This window comes from Eutrigla gurnardus, assembly GCF_963514095.1.
Source record: "Eutrigla gurnardus genome assembly, chromosome: 1".
Classification (NCBI taxonomy): Eukaryota; Metazoa; Chordata; class Actinopteri; order Perciformes; family Triglidae; genus Eutrigla; species Eutrigla gurnardus.
Genome location: NC_139915.1, coordinates 4,101,900 through 4,120,377, shown reverse-complemented (window position 1 = coordinate 4,120,377; position 18,478 = coordinate 4,101,900). Strand labels below are relative to the sequence as shown.

Genomic DNA, 18,478 nt, shown 5'->3' with positions numbered 1-18,478 from the left:
TCAAACTCCAGGAACAAAAAAAACGCAATTCACTCAGCTCCATGGCCATTGGCTAGTTGATCTGACGTCAGTCACACGGCGCACACGATTGGTTTACTTCTACTCGTCTCAACAGGGCCCCCACCTGGTGCGACTTTGTAAGTACACCTGCCTCCACAGACATTTGAAACGCCCCGTTCTACTAACAGCCGTTATATTTAAGATCCTCACATGAAGATAAATACAATGTGCACAGCTGACTCACCTCTAATTACTCCACAAGATGATATGATGATACAGTAGGCTACTATCAGTCTATTAGTGTTGTATTGGAAAAAGGGCTAAATCTGCCTTGGGGATGCTTTATAATTGAATAATTTGCTATAGGGACAGATGATGTCTAATCACTAAATTAATTAACTGTACTCATTATGTTCACCTCACCTAAAAAAAGCACATGTTTGACACTTACTCTCAATAAAAGATACCTGAAGGGAAAACAATCAGATCAACCTGATTTGACAGAGAAATAGTGATGGTTCAGGACCGTTTACGGAAAGGTGTCGTCGGTGGAACAGCAGCTGAACAAGGTGTTGCAAATCTGGAGAGACTTCCTGGTTAAATAAGAGTTGAATAATATAAGTATATTTATCAAAGCAAGTACCGTAATGCCGTTTATTGAGTTCCACTGACAGGGTACAGAAAGACTCAGAGACTCATATTTCAGTTGTGCAGTCCAATATAATAACATTCCAGCTTGGTTGACAGCTCATTACAGAAAAAAAACAAAAACAATCTTTCATCTGGTTTCAATTTGCAGTACGAGTTTAGATCTGACCTTTTTGTCACACTTTTTTTCTTTACAGTAAAACAAATCATATACATGTTCTCAGTCTGGCCAGAAATAAAATGAAGCACTCCAATCTGGCAAATGGAGGGTTTTATGGCTGGTGCAAACCTATAGCCTATAAAACCTCTTTAATTGTGTCCCTCCTTTGTAAAAACACACAGAAAATAATCATGTGGAACAGAGTTGCTGAGGAGGGGATTTTGGATTACCCATGCAAAAGTGTAAGGGAACTTCATGCATCTTTGCCAGTGACAAAAAAATAGTCACCTTTGCAGGAGTTGCTACAAATATGACCACGAGCAACTCATATCAATGGGCTATTTAAAACGCTCAGTAACCCACATTCATGTGGTGCATAGAACTGCATCTATAGTAAACAAGACGGAGAAGCTAGGGGTACTGAAAAGAAGAAGAAATTAGATCCGTGACTGATTCCTCTGGTGGTGTGATGACGGCAGGCAGGCCAACTATCCACCAACATAAACAAATAAACAATTTCTTACAGGTTTGATATTTTGACATCATTTTGTCACAAAAATGTACATTTCAGTGCAAAAAGAACCCTTAAATAAAACCCAGGGGACAGTCTTGGCATTGCCTGAACTTTTTCCATCTTTCAGTCCCCTTTCACACACACTGCATGCTTAGTCTTATATATTTTATATTACGAGGCAGTCACATCTACAGCAGAGAGAACAAATCTGCTAAGGTTTCTCCTCATGATTTTGGATCGGGGGGCAGGCACGCACACACATACACGCACAATTTTGAGTACCCATTCCTGCTAAAGGCATATCTTACCATACCATAAAAAGTTGCCATATTGGTACAGTTTCTGTATATTAGTTTACATAATCGCAGTCTCTTTAGTTTACCGTTGTGCACAAAAATGATTGCACTAAAGCAGAGATTAAAGGCAGATGCATTCCCCTTATTAAGAAATGTTCCATTCATTCTCGTTGATTATAATATTCAAAGTGTTATCACCTGCATGTAAAAGGTATCAGGTTATACTGCATGTTACTATTCTGCCCACTGCTGATGAAGTTATATCATTACCAGGATAATTAACAAATAAATAACTAAAAACAACAAAAAAAAAAGGTACAATAATGCATCTCTCGACAAAAGGCAGCTCTGATCCAGGATCATTGGTCAAATGATTGTAGGCTACCGTTTTCACCATGACTCAAGAGGCACCCTGGCCTCAGATCAGCACCCCCGTTTATGGATACAGTGATTACGTTTACATGCACACTCATTCCATTATTCCAAATGACAACTTTCTAAATTTGATGGGGATAATGTCAACATCGTATTCTGTTTGGATATTCTGGATTAGGCCTTATTCCGAATTTAACATTTTTTTTACAGCCCTTGATGAGACGCAGCCCGTTTACGGTCAGACAGCTGTGTATTATATACGAACTAACTAGCCAGTGGAGTAGAGATGTATGCCCAAAATAAAAGCAGACTGACATCTACTTATTGGCAGTCACGGATTTATAGATCCACAGGTTTGGGATGCACAAAACAGCTCTACGGCAACCTTTTCAAGAAGGTGGTAGATATAAAGGAAGGTCGAACAAATCCGCCACTGGTGGAAAACGTAAAAAAAAGAGCATATTTTGACCACAAAGTTGCAAAATCAGCTCCTACCATTCCAATTTCTCCATGTTTGAATGTGATAAACGAGTAGTTTGGGCAATGACCCCCATCAAACACAGCCAAGAAGGGCGTAGACATGGGATTCACGGACCCCCCCGTTAATAGGGTGTGGAGCACAGCTCCTCAAATGGACCTGATGATGCTGGTAAGAATAGGGAAATAGACTACTAACGTTACGTGAAATGGAATTTGCATGGCTGCATGTAAACAGGAATATTGAATGTTCATTCGTCATGTAAACAGCTCTGGTGCATGTTAACATAGTCAAACTGTGAAGAGAGAATTATAGTTGGTTCCTTGTCAGTTAAACCCTTTTGGTCACCAAGCCCCATGTGGAAAAAAACCCTCTGGTTCTTTAAAACAAGCTAACATATTGTAAGACAAGCCAATCAAACCACTGGTTATTCAGTCAGTTAATAGCTCTTTGCATTCTCTTCTCCGTTGCAACAGAGTACTTGATGCATGGTCAATCGCAATTCTTTTTACAGTTCAAACAAGAATTCATTTAGCGAGAAACGCTGTTGGATAGAATTAAAATGCATTGGCTGGGGGAGAAGTAGTAATGCCCTTTGTAACAACTACTTACCCATTTGTACAGAAGTCCAAATCAATAAAAAAAAAAAAACTGCTCTGGAGCACAAGTGTGCAGTCAAAACTGCAGCCAAAAAACAAAAACAGTCTGTTAGCAGAGTCTACAGAACACAGTGAATGATTTCAGTCTCACAAGGGAAGGAAAACTGGGTATTTCACTTCACAAAGCTGTCACATGACATCTTTGTTTCTTCTGAAAGACATCTTTAAAAAGGCAGCATTAAAGGTTTTTCTTTTTTTCCACTGATGTGATCCTCTTCTGAACTACAATATGGCAGCTGAATGGGTTTTAATGAGTTTCAGCACACACAGAGTATTTCAGTCACCTAAATTGTCTGCTTTTAACTCTAGGTCTGACAGGAAGAAGGTAGCCGACAGGTACAAATCGTGGTCATCCACAGCCGCAATATGTCGACATGAAAGGAGAAAACAATAGGGCGGGGCGACGAAAGCGGAGAGCTATAAGATGCATGACATGCAGTTGTGATGTGTATTTTTGTTGTTGCATTAAGAGAGCCTCTAAATCCAGTGCTCCTCCTCCTCCTCCTAAATCCTCCCTCTTCGTTTTGCTCCTCCTGCTGTACCTCGTTTACTTGTGCTCCACGATTTCTCGTTTTACTTCCGCTACATAATAATGATCCTTCCCGTGAGCCACCTCCATGATAGCAACTGCCTAAAGACAGAAAAAATATAGATTTTAATATAATTTAAAGACAACACATTCTTTGTATGTACAGCTTAGGACATGAATGGCTTTAAACAAGCAACCGACTCCCCTCATATTTCTAAACTTCTGTCTTTTGCAGGTCACTTATCTACATTTTTTCCCCAAGCCCACAGTAATTTGTGCCTTCCCTTTGCCCACCTATTAATATACTAACTGGCCAGACTTGTATCTGTGAACCTACCTTCTTCAGAGCTTTGACTCCTTGTCTCTTCTTCTCGAGCCCCAAATACAGACGTCCCAGTTTCAGATACATAGACGCCACATTCAGAGAGTAGGCTGGGTAGTGAACACTGCAGAGAGAATATAATTCATACATCAAGCCAAAGCAGTGAACACAAGAGGAAACAAGATATCGTCTATAATTAATGTTACAATGGTGTTGTTTTTGTAGAGCTAAGAGAGTACAACCATAAAATATATGGTAGTGTTGTAGACTACAGAGTAAAACCCTGTTGAGTCAGAGTACACAAAAGGAACAAAATATAACATGTACATATATACACACAGTATATACACAAGTATAAGTAAGTGGGAAGGAGATCTCTTTAAAAAAGTCCTTCTGTATTTTCTAATTTATGAAGTCAATAAAAAATGATAAGATCATTCTGAATTGTAAATTTAAAACAAATCCTGACCAATATTAAAATATTAATTCTTCTTTACTCATAGGTTGCCTATTTCTAGAGGGCTTTATAATCCGCCTCTGTACTGGGATCGCCTGAAAGTAGTGCTGCTGGTTAACTATCCATTGTAACTGGATTACTGCCGCCCTACAGGTCCCACACAGATCAGTTCACCTGTAAGGATGAATGATCTTCTCTCCATAGCGCATCGCTCCTTCCCAGTCCTGCATGTAGAGACAGACACCCATGGCCTGGTACATCATGTGCAGCATGTAGACGTTGGTGTCTGCAAATACAGCTCCCATCTTCTCCTGGCTGAGCTCACAAATCTCCAGCAGCTCACTAGGGGGTGCCAGAGAGTCAAGGAATAATGACATACTACGTGGAGAAATAAAGAGGCGGCTGGGAAGGGAAAGGTTGTCCTCGATGAAGAAAGAAAATGAAGTGACAAAACATCAGAAAATATGAAAACGAGAGTGAAAAAGAAATGAAGGCCAGAGAAATATAGTTATAAACAGCAAAGAGGATATTCTTGTAGTGCTTTGCTCTCCTGAACTCCTCGATGACATTCTTGGCGTAATGGATCATGGATCGGATTTCCTCTGGATCCGGTGGAGAACTAAGTTTCCTGATCTCCATTTTTGCTTTGTCCTAGAAAGAGTTTGAAAGGAAAGACATACAGAGCTGTGGTAAGGTATACTATAAAACATACTCTACAGCTTTGATGAAGTTATTATATAAGGAATTACGGTGCGACGGAGCCTTTTAACGACAACGTTGCAATGCTAGCCAAGTACCAATTGCACACTAATCCTGGCAGATATGTAGTACTAGGCATGTTGGCACATGACAGGTGTCATTTCTGCCAAAAGAATGGGGAATGAATAAATATTTATGTTATTTAAACGCGTGCACCTAAAGGTGCTCAGCCTGTTTGGGCATACAAGACTACCTTTGTTACCTACAGAGGAAAGAGAACACAAAAAGAAACTGAATAAATGCATCAAACCTATTTTATCTGATAACAAAGTAAACACATCGCACTCAAAAGTGGATGAAGCATTTAGAAAAAAAACAGCGATGCCAAATGTCTTATGTAAACGTGTATTGTCATCAACAGAATATAAACCTCCTCCAGAGCACACAGGTGACTTTTTCTGTCCTCGCCTGGGACTGAGTTGAAAGCATTCACATCCCACAGCCTTTGGTAAATATAAAGTATGTATGATGTACACATATTAGTATGAAACTGGGACACGGCTGCTCAGTTTGCTTGACAGTATAAGACACCGTTTCAAAACAAAAGGAAGGCAAACAGACACAGTGCTAGTCATGCATTGTGTCCTCCCTGTGTCAATAACGGAACCAAAGACTGAGTCACATGTTGCAGATTCCTCACATTAACAATGCAATAAGGTAACATACAATCCATCCATCCATCCTCTACCACTTTATCCTGTATTCATCTCTTAAATAATCACTTCTGACCCACTAGAAGTGTGTGGCGGTGTCTGTATTTACAGTCTCTCCCCCCTGTTTTTTTTGGGCCGCCAGCCAATAAGCAGGGTGTGCAACCCATCCTCATTCATCTCTGCTCTGTCACACCCCCTTCAGTGTGCACACAGAGGTATATGAGATGTTTTTAATTGTGCTTAAGAACGTTAACATAATCAAGCAATTAGAAATCTTTTTTTATTATTCTGATTCACAGCTTTGTTCCCACAAAAGCTGGCCCCTCTCTTCATTCACTCTCGTACTAGTTCGACCGTTGCTCTCTCTTGTTTGTTGAGCAGAAGAGGAGGGACAAATGTTGACTCTGTGACTACATATATAACCTTTAAAATAAGTGATTTTAAAATACGTAATTAATTCATATGAGCTTCAGGAAGACAAAGCAGCCGTACCTTGGACTTTGTGGTGCACTCAGTACACTGGCATGTGAAGAAGTAGGAATCTAGCAACCTCTCTTTCCTGTCCTCTGTTGGATAGAGCAGGTCGATGTAGCTGTTGAAGACCTGCAGGTAGAGATAAGATGAACATCATGCATCAATCAAAAATAAAGACCGGAATGAACTTCTGTATGTCTATATGAGTGTATGTTATCTCAAAACAGCATCTTTGTTGCTTGATGTTTCTACTGTAAACTTACCTCATCTCCAGGGTTTATCTCTTGGACAGCTCTGACCTCAGCCACTGTGCCTTTATAGGTCACTATTACATTAGGACTGCAGCTGTGATTCATCAGCGCTACACTGGAAGAAAAAAAAATGTCAAAAGCAGAGAATTGCAATAGAAACATTGGCTGCTTTATGATGTTGGGACTATGTGATCATTTATGTATTTGCTACACCAGATGCAACCAACATGGTGGCCGGTCACTTCCCAGGGAGCGAATGAGACCCACAGCCATGTTCTTAAATAGCATGAGTCACACAGAGCGGTCTCACGCTGTATGTCAACTGAAGCGTTTCAGCTCTCCCAGCTGGCTGAAGAGCGCTTAAGCTTGGGAAAATGCTTTAGTGGACACAGGCCCTTGTACAATCACAATGGGATAAATGTGACATTCTATCTTTTTTCCAAATGTTGAAACAGCCAAGTTTTTGTTTGTTAAACAGAGCATATTAAATACATAATAGTCATTACTTATAAAAAGGTAAACAGAGCAAATTCATATTATTCAGGAAGGATTATATCACACAAATAGCCCTCCATATTACTCTCTACCCTTCAGGTAGCTCTCAGTCTCATAAAGGTTAGTGACTCCTGTGCTACACCGATTATAGAAAAAAAAAAAGAGAAAAAATAACATGCTGAAGTGAATCAGACGCAAATGAGAAACACAGATTTAATCACTTAACAAGAGAGAGCAGGAAAGGAAGGACACTGAGGGAAAGACTGTGTGTAAGGAGACAGAGGGAGGAACTGCAAGAACCCATCATTTGATTTAATTTGCAATATGTTGACGTATGCCATTCTTCCCCACTTTATCAGTAGAGTGAAATATACTAATGAATGGCATGGACCGTCTAACGAGAATGTGTTGAAATGGACTACTTACTCGGGAAAAACCGCTGATCCCAGATGGGAGAGCTCCTCGTCCTCTATGGTGAAACCATTACAGTTAACCTAGAGATACAAAAGAGGAGGAGGAGAAAGCAGGAGAGACTCAGACCCAATTAGAGACAGCGACAGAGAACGGCAGGGTAATACAACACAACTTGCATTGTACTCTACCAACATATGATGTAACACACCCCTCCATTGAGGAGGAAATCCGCTAGTGGAGATATACTGAGATGAGAAACCAACAGGGACAGCAGCACTGACAGACGGAGCAAGTTAAAGAACTAACTTCTGTAGAGTTAACCAGACAGGACAAGTGGGTATGTGCGTGTGTGGTTTCACCTCAACATGTGCTTCAGTGCAGAAGTGAAGGACAACTGGGAATGATTTCAGAGGAAGAAGATAAAAAGGTGTTCACAAGAACCCAGCATGTGTGAGTATGGGTAGAGTGCACATAAACACACTTAATTTGCCTGTGTGTCTAAATCCTGCATGTCCTTCCACTGACCTCTGATGCTCTCCTTACCAGAAACATGACGGTAACAAAACCCACCTAACTCAAGAACCTGGATCCTTCTATGAACAGAGGCTCGTTTTTATCAGTGGGTTTCTAGATGGGAAGAATTTACCTGTGCAAAAAGCTCAGTGAGAGCCTGGTCGTCAGGGAGGTCACTGATGTGTTTGGAGTAAAAGTGGTGCAGGGCTGCTATGTCTGCCTGGTTCATCTCATCCTTCTCACTGTCCATCTTATCTAAATCTGGAAAAGGCAATTTAAAAACACAGATAGGAAAAGAATAAGAGACAAAATAAAGACAAGACAGGATGGAAAGAAAGCACAAAGACAAAAGGGGACAGAGAGAGAGAGAGAAACATGGGAGCCTTATTGGTTTTCGAGGGAGTACTTCTTCCGTTTTGGAGAAGAGGGATTGTTAAAGAGAAAAACACTGACATGTTTGTCTGATGAAGACCAGAGATATGCGTTTTGATCGTCGTTTCTCCATAGAAGAACCACTCAGTGTTAGCAGCATGTGTAGAATAAACCTCAGCTTTAAGCCGATTATGCTTCCGCGTAGTGATAACGCAACGGCAACGCAACGGCCACGCAGTTGCTTGGAGACCGTGATGGTTCTGCGTTGGGTTTACGTGTCGAAATGCAATTCAATGCCACACCGGGAAAGGGCGCTATGGTTTTTGTAAAGACTGACCGACCGACCGAGACTCGACGTATATTGTCGTTAGCCTCGTTATAGCGTATTTGTTTACTTTCCGGCTTTAAACGTCCACAATTTTTCAGAACTTGGTGTTTTATTTCTTTGTGCAAAAGCGAGAAGGTGCAAACAACAAACGTAGCCTTTTAAAAGTTTAAATGGCGGTGTTTATGAGTGGAAACCGGAAAGCGGTCTCCAGCGGATGTAGTTAGCGGACCAATCACAGCCAATGCCGCTGCGTTGGTGTTGCGTCGCCTCGATGCGTGTCTAGGATTTTTGGGAGGTGCACGTCAGGCCCTTGCGTTGGACGTAAGGAGGGTCCTTTGCTTTGTGTGCATGAGAGACAGGTGTGAAGGTTAATTCTGTGAAAATCCTCTGCTGACAACAACTCGGACTAAGTGATACTACCAAACGGAGCAGAGAAAATAGTTTGTGGGCATTTATGTGGAACAGTCTTGTTTTGTGCGTTTTGACAGACACTCTTATCTACTACAACTATGACAATGCAATACATTTTAATCTAAGATGAGTTTCTTTGCTCCAGCTGGGCTGGAAGTATTTGGATGTTAACATGTAAGAGGTTCTCAATACAACCACAGTCAGAGCCAGAGAAGAGGTTTGAGTACTTTGCCCAAGGGCTCAGTGGCAGTAGTTTTTTTTTTTTTTAAAGCGGGTAGAGAGAAAATGAAATTACAGCATCCAGAATCTTGGGATTTAAATCCCATAGCTCTGCAGACTTTGAGTGAATTTAAGAGACAGAACCAGGACTGGAGGCTACAGCAGAGGATATTAATAACCAAACTGCTAGAACTAAAACCACACACACTCACACAAATGTAACTAAACATGCACGCTCATGTACTCATACGCACACATCTACTTACGGGACTCAAACTCCTTCAGCAGTAGCAGCCTCTCTGAAGGGGTGCGCTCTGTTGTGACTCTCTGCAACACGAGTGACATTGTAGTCAGAAAAGCAAAAACATGAAAACAAAATACAAAGTTTCCTTTCTTAATGGTTGATTTATTAGAGCAAATGGTTTCGTTAAAATACTTTTCAGCCGAGTTAAGAAGTCATTTTAACACTTTAGCGGTACAGCAGTGGCAGAGAACAAACAGCAGCACACAACTTCAGTGGGAACACTTTCAAAGGGATAACTCACCCTAAAATCAAAAATACACATTTTTCCTCTTGCCTGTAGCGCTATTTATCAGTTTCGATTGTTTTGGCACTCTGTTTGTGGTGATCAAAGCAACAAAACACATTTCACATACTCATCAGCAATGTCACTTTCCAGATCTCATGACCCAGATACTCAAGATAATGCAAAGACACTGTGAGCACCGTTTCATGTCAAAGTGTGGTTGAAAGAAAATTCTTCCTACATGAAATTGCTGATGTCACTTTGAACAAGTAACCTATCTGAACTTCGATACGTATAAAACAACGGCATGACACCTTTGATACTCCTACGACACTAGTCATGTAAACATATTAAATTAAGATAGAATAGAAAAGAATGGAATAACTTTATTAATCCCTGACTGGGAAATTAATATTAGTTTTTCATTATTTAGCAGCAGTGGGTCAGCAAAAAAAAAGGGGGAAAAAAAGAGTGAAGTTGTATCTCTCTTAGTCACTCAGTTAGTTCTCAATTCTTATCTCACTTTTCAGCACACATTTACAGTTCCTCTTTCGTCTTGTTTTCAGCATCATACGCATTACTACACAAAGAGTAGAAGATCTAAATGTGCTTTCAAGTCAAACAGTATTGATTATGAAATGAAGTATGATGTGTCTCATTTCACATCTAACTTGCGATTCACATGGAAACATTTCCTGCATAGATATCCATGTCAATAAAAAAGAAGAAGGCTCTGAATTTTGAAACATTTACCTGTTTCATGATGAGTCGAGCCACCAGTCTGACGGTCTCTGATGGACACCAGTTTTCCCCATAGGCACACATAGCTACACACTCCAGCTTATGCATGGACCAATCGCCTCTCTGCATTAATATACACACACAGAAATAATAACAGTGACATAATTGAGTTGCATAGATCGGCCTCATTTTCATGTTACCCAATTCCCGTTATTTGAGTCAGTATTGGATATGAATATCATCCAATATAAGTATCGGTGCATCTCTAAATTCGCGGTCAAAAGGTAAATAAAAAGGTATCCATAGTGGTTGGCATAAAATGTATTGATGATCAGTCTTTTGGTGGAAACTGGCACACAGAAACTACGAGCGCTCCATGAAAATGCAAAAAGGAAATGGAAAGCCCTCTTACCTGACAGTCAACATTGCAGTAGTAGGCCTGCTTACATTTGCCACACTTAAAAAGGTCTTCTCTCCTGTAATGAGATGAGGGCACAACCATTTACTCCATTACAGCTGTGATAAGTGCACCAGTGAAACATTTTGTCAATTCAATCGTATTCATCTGCATGAAATAGCACATTTTGCACTTTTATCTGTGGAGACATCTTCACTGGATACATTTTCAGTTGACGTGCAATTAAACTGAAACCTTTTACTGGCATAGTTCTTATGCCACCCCATTTACATACTTGGTATATAGTCCTGGGACAGAAGGTGGGACACACGGATGCAAAACATAGACTCAAAGACCAACAGAAGACCACACTTTAATTTTATGCATAACTGCTCCACGTGTTTTAGAATAAGAATCTACAATTGCAATCCAATCCATTTCTATACACAGTGAATAAAAATCACTAGTAAATCAAGACGCAGTGTCTGTATATGAGCAAATGTACACCTGGCCTGTCCCCTGGCCTTCTCATTTCTTGGCTCCTCCTCACTTGGGACACATGGACAACTATATTTAGTAACCTAACCTTTTACTGCTCTACAAACCTCAACAGCAGTTTGGGTAGGAGGCATGTGTCTGAAAGTGTGAGGGCGAGTGTGACAGTTAACTTAACTTTAATGTTAAGACTGTAAAAGTGTCATAAAGAGCATCATATTGCATCCGATCTAAACAAAGAAGGCTGAATCTTGAAATATGCAGTGCACTGCAGTTTAACCCGACATGTTTGACACAATATGCATAGAACATGCTCTATCAATGTTGTGGGCTGCCCTTTCTAACCACTCGACAGCCTACAACCAAACTACCAACGACTTATCTTAGATTTGTAGGGATAAAAAAAAAAAAGAGTACTCTCTTGTGTAAGGGTCCGAGAAGAAATACTACACTATGTAATGAAGAAAAGGCTGAAGTCCTCTAAGTGAGCATATAGTATACATTTACTCAAGTACTGTACTTCACTGGACTATTTCCATGTAATGCTACTTTATGCTTCCATTTAACTTCAGCCAAGAAAGAAATATTGCACTTTTTACTCCACTAAATGTATTTGATAACTTTAGTTTGGTGTTACTTTGCAGATTCAGATTCTTAAAACAAAACAAAACTCTTATGATATGTTAATATAAGTTAAGAGCTCATTATGATTCATTAATATATTTCTACAGGGTGGTATTACTGCTACTAAGAAAAAGATAATTAATACTTCTTCTGCAGCTGCTTGAGATTATGAGAAACCTGTTTAAGGCTATAGTAAAGCAGGTTTCTTAAAAGCCACCAGTAAGGCCGTTGAGTGTGAATGTTGCCCGACTCTGCAGGGCTAAAAACTAATGCTGCAGCGTCAGTCAGGTGAGCTGCCTCGCCGCTACGAGCCGTTTAGATGTCTGCAGCAGCTAGTAGCGTTGGGTTGACAGCTAAAAACTAATGCTGCAGCGTCAGTCAGGTGAGCTACGAGCCGTTTATACGTCTGCGGCAGCTAGTAGCGTTGGGTGTACGGAGGTCCTCAAGCTAGCCTAGCTAGGTGAGGAGGTTAGCCCTCGTTCAATCTCTCTTTTAAGCTACGTAACATACATACAATCACACCAGAAGGGAGTCGATTGTCGCAGCTGTTTTCAGAGAGGTATTACGTTACCTGGTGAAGCAGTTCTCACAGTGCGCTCCCCTCTCATTCACCGTCAACACGTACGAGTAGGCAGGGCAAGCGAACACCAGCTCCCCCTCCGCGAAGTGCCCCACCGCCCGCAGGCCTCTGCCGCTGCCCGGGCTCAGGAACAGCTCCGTCCCCTCGATACCTTCGTTCTTCATGGTTTACTGTTCTATTACGGCTCCTCTGGTCAGATACCACCGACCACCACCACCTGTTTTCTGCTGCCCAGTCGTGCTCTAATCAGCTTGTGCCTTGAGCCCCGTCTTCTTCTTCTCCTGTCTCTGTGTGCGGCGTGGCTCGTATCGCCCCCTGCTGGAGAGGCGGAGGGGCGTATCCAAGTACAGTAATGCATGTTGGCCTACAGATGGAGTGGTGGAAGGAATATACCGATGCTAAAACTAAAAGTAAACTAATAACACACCTTGAAAACACTCCACTACAAGTAAAACTCCTACCGTAGTCAAAACCGTGTCAAAAGGACAGACATTCTATACTATTAGAAGTACATTCTATACTATTAGAAGTACAGATAAGACTGGTAAAAGTGAAGTACTGATTCAAGTTCTTTACCCAAGTAAATATAAAAAAGTACAGGCTCTGGAATGAACTCAACGTATACATTAAAAAGTATTACTTTTAAGTAGTAAAATATACTCAAAGTATAAATTTAAAAGTATCCACATGAGTCTCTGTCCGTGTTTTACTGTGTTATATGATGTTTCTATATTAATGTTACTCCTGCATTGTGTATTGTATTTTATTGCTGAAGGTTTTTAAGATGTACATCATTTTACATTTCTCTGTTTATGTTTCTATAACTTTATTTTAAGCACTGTGTGTAAATAGGTTAAATTGGAAGCTTCTGGTAGTTTTCTACATCCTTGTACAGTATGTTTAAACATATTTCATTAAGTTGATTTTGATGAATAAGAACTTCTATTTTCAGGGCATTAAATATTTATGTTAATTTCAAGAAAAAATGTATTCATCTTCATTAATATGCAAATGTATGGAGGGAAAAAGCTCCTTCTTCGTTTCAGAATACATGTAAATCACATTTTCCATCCTTTGACAATGGAGGTTTTTGGCACTAGTGGTCAGTTCCACATAGGCTTAACTGTGAAAATTTAAACAGAAGATTAATCAGCTGGGTATGTTTGTGTTGGTGCTTTTGTACAGTGTCTATTCTAACCATCGATCACCGAAGCGGACCAAAATACTCAACACCATTTAGTTTATATATATATATATATATATATATATAAATGCATTTATTTAAGTTAATCATTGCTCCTCATTCAAAGTTGAATCTCTGCAATATCTATAAAACAGGAGACAGTTAGAAGCGCTGTACAGTCCGACAACAAAACTAGGAGCTGCAGCCGAGTACACGGTGTATATATATGTACAAACTGTACACACACACACACACTGATGTAGGTATATACAAAAAATATATACACTTTTACATGTGTGATCCCTCGCACCATAACCCCCCCCCCCACCCACTGTCGTTCAGTGATGCCACACACCTTTTAGAAAACACATCGTCACTCCTTTAGTTCATTGATTAAGGTGATGAGACTTGTAGTATTCAGACCCTCTTATGCCCCATCTCTCTCTCTCTCTCTCTCTCTCTCTCTCTCTCTCACTCTCTCACACACACACACACACACACACACACACACACACACACACACACACACGCACACGCACACGCACACGCACACGCACACGCACGCACACACACTTAGGGTCATTCATAGCAAAAGATGGAAGAGCTTAAGCAGTCCTGAGCTGGATGATGTCTCAGCAGGGCTTTTCACATATAAGAGTGGGGTCTTTGTCTGTTAATCCTAAAGGGGGATTTTAGGTGAAATCCCTCTCGGTATGACAAATTATGACAGATCTATGCTCCTTGTTTGAGGGAGAAGCTGAGAGAACACAAAGCTTGACCTCTCCACCTCCTCTCTCGTTAAACTCCTTTGATTGTTTTCCTTCAGTATGAATTAAGTCCCACTGCTCAGTGGGGAAGACGCTCTTCTTCACTGCCTGGTGTTCAATTATACGCTCCCTTTTAATGCGAAAAATTATGACTGTCATGCAATGTGATGATCAATCTCTGTGAATGATGTCTGGTGTTGATTTCATGACTGACACCAGATCCGCAGCTAAGAAACGTCCTGGCCTGGTGCCGTTCTGCAGTTCCAATGGAAACCTCTGTGTCTCTCAGGTCTCATTCTGCATTTTCAAAAGATTTGACCCCTTCTCATTCTTCCTCATACAGAGAAAAACAGGATGGAAAACTTTGGCACATTGTGCTAAAGATGTAAACATTTAATCATCCAATCAAAATGAGGTGCTGGACTACTTAATTTTTTTTACAGTCATTTCCTCTGCTTATAACATTAAAAAAAATAGAAGAAGAAAAAAAATAAAATGGCAATCTTTTAAGACTGGTTTTTAAAAGAAAAGGCTTGAAACAACATATCAGACAGTATTGCCACGTCGCTCAGGTGTGTGCAGTTTGGTTGTCATGCCTGTTCAGTTTGAACTGCCCGTTAATGGTTTAATAACAACAGGAAAGAAACAAAGACAAATAAAATGTGATGAAAAGAACGTCTGAAACTATTGGAATTGTACAACCTAGAGTTCCTTTTTCCTTCCTGTTCCAGTTCTTTCACACAGGAAGTGTGACGGTAGAGGGCGCTACACACCACTAAAAATATCATCATCACAAGGGCCAGATAGGATGAAAACTAAGACCTCCTAGTCTTAACATACATATGAAGAAGATGTAAAGGAATAATTAATGAACAATGATGGTACCTGCACCTTATCTGAAGAAAGATCCTGCCCTATGAATTATCATCAAGTTGACACCCATCAGACATGTGCGGTCCTGCTGTTTGGATGCACAACTGGGGATCATTTACAATTTAAATTCCAATCAGCTCTTTAGTATTACACTTTAAGAAATTAAGACACAACTGACAATATGTCAGGTTTTTCTGCAGTTTCTAAACAGAATGGCAAGAGAAAAAAAAAAGCCCTGCAGTAAATCTACCTCCTGCTTAACATGAAATCTAACTGAACCTTAAATACGATTTGGGCCCTTGATCCTGGCCGCCATGGAAACCGAAAACTACCCTCACATCTAGTCTAGCCCTTGGGCGTGGCCTCATGGCTCACAGCACAATGCACCAACCCCTCAAGTCGCAGGATAGGCTTCTCAAACAGCCGCTGTTGACGGTGACCTCTACTGCACTCACTCTGCTTAAAAGTCGTGTGAATGTTTAAGACATGGCAAACATCAGGTGCGAGGAACAGAATGGCAGAAAAGCAAACAAAGCGATGGAACGGAGGATGGAAAAAATGATCAGACAACACAGCAAACATGACCAGCTGTCTTTTGTCGGTTTCAGTAACACAGTGCAGCGAAGAAATCAACATTTACAAGTAAATATATGAATGTGAGAGAGGGAGAGAAATACTGACAAACAGAGAGTTGACATTGAAGAACACTTGAGGCTGCGACTTCTTAGAATAAAACATGGAAATAGGGGATGCACACTACTGTATCTGTTCAAAGATTGTTTGGTGTTTGTAGTTGCTATGTGATGAATTGCTCCAAATTTAATCAAAACCAGTTTCCCCCAAGCTGTACCATTGTTACTCATCAGTGAGTAACAGCACAGAGTATCATAGCAGTTAAGATGATGTTGACGCCCGGGAGAGACTAACGTTGCAAAGATGCACAACAGGCATCATGTGATCAACTATAGCAAACAGATACACGTACTGTCGTTGTCATCAGCAACACTATCGGGTAACAAAAGGAGGAGGACTGTTTGGTTACACAGTTCTGTTCCACAGAAGGAAGAAGCTCGCCAAAATAAACAAGAAGAGTTCTCATTTAGGACTTTGTAGAACCGTGTAGTCCTTCCACCAGAACAAAGCTGCTCACCTCTAGCAGAAACAGAGCGAGGATGAACAGCAAAACCTTGTTTATTGCAGTTTCACCGGCTGAACAGATGGCACAATGAAGAAAACGAAACAAAAAACATGTTGATGGGAACCACTGCTGATCTGACTGGGTGTAACTGGTCGGTGATGCATGCAACTGGCAGCCTTTCAGAACACATGCATGCACATTTCATAGTTAGGATTTTCGCATGATGTCTGTTCTCAGGAAAAAGCAACGTTTTATTCTGTGAAGTGGGACTTCTGATGACGTTTAAAGCACGCACACACAAACATATCCTGTATCTCGTCGAGGTGACATTATCGATGTTGTTTGCTGCAAACACCTGTTACCACTAGAGGAAAAGCTGCAATGTTAAATCCAACGTGGGGTGTGATTATTAGACAGTAACCTTCCTAAATTGGCAGTTAGACAAAGAACATGATCTGTGCAGGAAAAGAAGATGTAGAAACTGAGCAGTTAAACTGAATATGTAAAGAAAAATCTCATTCCTGAAACGCAATAAAGCAGCCGTTCAAAAAATTTGGTTCCACTTTTAGACAAAAGCAAAGTAAATGACTGTTAAGAGTTTTGTGTGTGTTGATTCGTTAGAGACATAATGGTGTAGAAGTGACGATGCTGTGGCAGCCAGTGCTACAGCCTGCCGACAAACGGTAAATCCTGAGGGGGGTGGCTTCAAGATACTTCCCAGTTTCAAGAAGTGCACTTCCGAGCCAAACCAAACTGGTCGTCAGGTCCCATCCAGAGCAGAGAAGCTCCTCCCTGAACCCCCTCCCCAACCCCGAGACACGACAAATACTGTGTAGAAATCAAAGCAAGAACTGACTCTCCACTTTTCCGTTTCATCCTGTGAACCAATGGGAGGAAAAGCTCAAGGAGTCGAGTCCGTTTCCTCCCTTCACCCGAGCCCCTCGCCTAAAACCACAACCTGAAGCCAACATCCGCCGTCACGGGCTCTGGCTCGGCGTGGAGAGAGAGAGAGAGAGAGAGAGAGAGAGAGAGAGAGAGAGAGAGAGAGAGAGAGAGAGAGACAACACCAATGTCCCCCTTTCGGTCGAGAATGAAAAACGAGCTCCTGTAAAAAACCTCCGTGGAGAGTTATACGGCAAGAAATAAAAATATTAATAGGAAAATAAAATAATTACAAAGTAAAAAGAGTTCTACCTCACCAGCATTAAAGAAAGAACAAAATTAGCCTCTGAAACCATCAATGAAGAAACACTGAGGTATGTAGTTTGGATGGAAAAGCCTCTTCATCCTCATCATGACTGATCATCACCGTCACCGTCCATCCACCAAATACAGTCGATTTCCTGTTTACTCCATTGCGGTCTACAAGCCCCTCCCCCAGTGGATGTGGCTCTTGGTTATTTTGGTAGGGTTTCCGGGTGGGGGAGAGGTGTATAGACCTGCTGAAACTCCGAGCAGGAGGAGGAGGAGGAGGAGGAGCGAGAGGGATCCATCTATCCATCGCGTTTTGCCTTTCTCCTCAAGTTTGTTTCCAATCTCTTTATCCGCGTCTCAGAGTCTTTTGGTGTCTCTATCCAATATCCAGCTCTTTTTCTAGGGTCCGTAAGTGCCCCCTATGATTGTAAATTGAGGGTGAATTTCCACTGTTGGTTGAGGCTCGGACTGCAGACCTCCACAGTGAGTCCACCCATCCTGGCGCTGCGGCTGTCCAGACACAGGTTACTGCCCACGTGGCGAAGCTTGGAGTTGGACTCGATCTGCTCCCATTTCTGGCGAGACAACGACGTCGCGACGTTAACATGACGCGTGCAGAAGTGAGAGAACGA

General features: G+C 41.2%; 2 protein-coding genes across 4 annotated transcripts in view; both read right to left on the bottom strand.

Annotated features, from left to right (window-relative positions):
- Positions 1-700: 700 nt before the first annotated feature.
- smyd2a (SET and MYND domain containing 2a) lies at positions 701-12,979 on the bottom strand. The gene is made up of 12 exons (XM_084017047.1): positions 12,683-12,979; positions 11,008-11,071; positions 10,608-10,718; positions 9,594-9,654; positions 8,131-8,258; positions 7,497-7,564; positions 6,588-6,690; positions 6,343-6,453; positions 4,969-5,089; positions 4,613-4,787; positions 3,997-4,105; positions 701-3,761 (listed from the first exon to the last, which is right to left on the bottom strand). Exons 1-12 carry the CDS (start codon positions 12,853-12,855, stop codon positions 3,678-3,680), a joined length of 1,308 nt encoding a protein of 435 aa, XP_083873173.1. The 5' UTR covers positions 12,856-12,979; the 3' UTR covers positions 701-3,677.
- Positions 12,980-13,942: 963 nt separating this feature from the next.
- The window catches only part of galnt2 (UDP-N-acetyl-alpha-D-galactosamine:polypeptide N-acetylgalactosaminyltransferase 2), a 51,322-nt gene continuing 46,786 nt past the window's right edge, over positions 13,943-18,478 (bottom strand). For all 3 annotated transcript variants that reach the window (XM_084017243.1, XM_084017244.1, XM_084017245.1), the window contains one exon: positions 13,943-18,421. In XM_084017243.1, the coding sequence (XP_083873369.1) occupies positions 18,266-18,421 (156 nt within the window). In that variant the 3' untranslated portion in view covers positions 13,943-18,265. The remainder of the gene's footprint in view (positions 18,422-18,478) is intronic.

Excerpts from the sequence above, each read along its gene's own strand:
- smyd2a (XM_084017047.1), bottom strand. The coding sequence starts at position 12,855 with ATGAAGAACGAAGGTATCGAGGGGACGGAGCTGTTCCTGAGCCCGGGC. Across the intron at positions 11,072-12,682 it reads TGTGAGAACTGCTTCACCAG|GAGAGAAGACCTTTTTAAGT; the intron begins GTAACGTAATAC and ends ATCTCATTACAG. Across the intron at positions 7,565-8,130 it reads TCACTGAGCTTTTTGCACAG|GTTAACTGTAATGGTTTCAC; the intron begins GTAAATTCTTCC and ends TTGTATCTCTAG.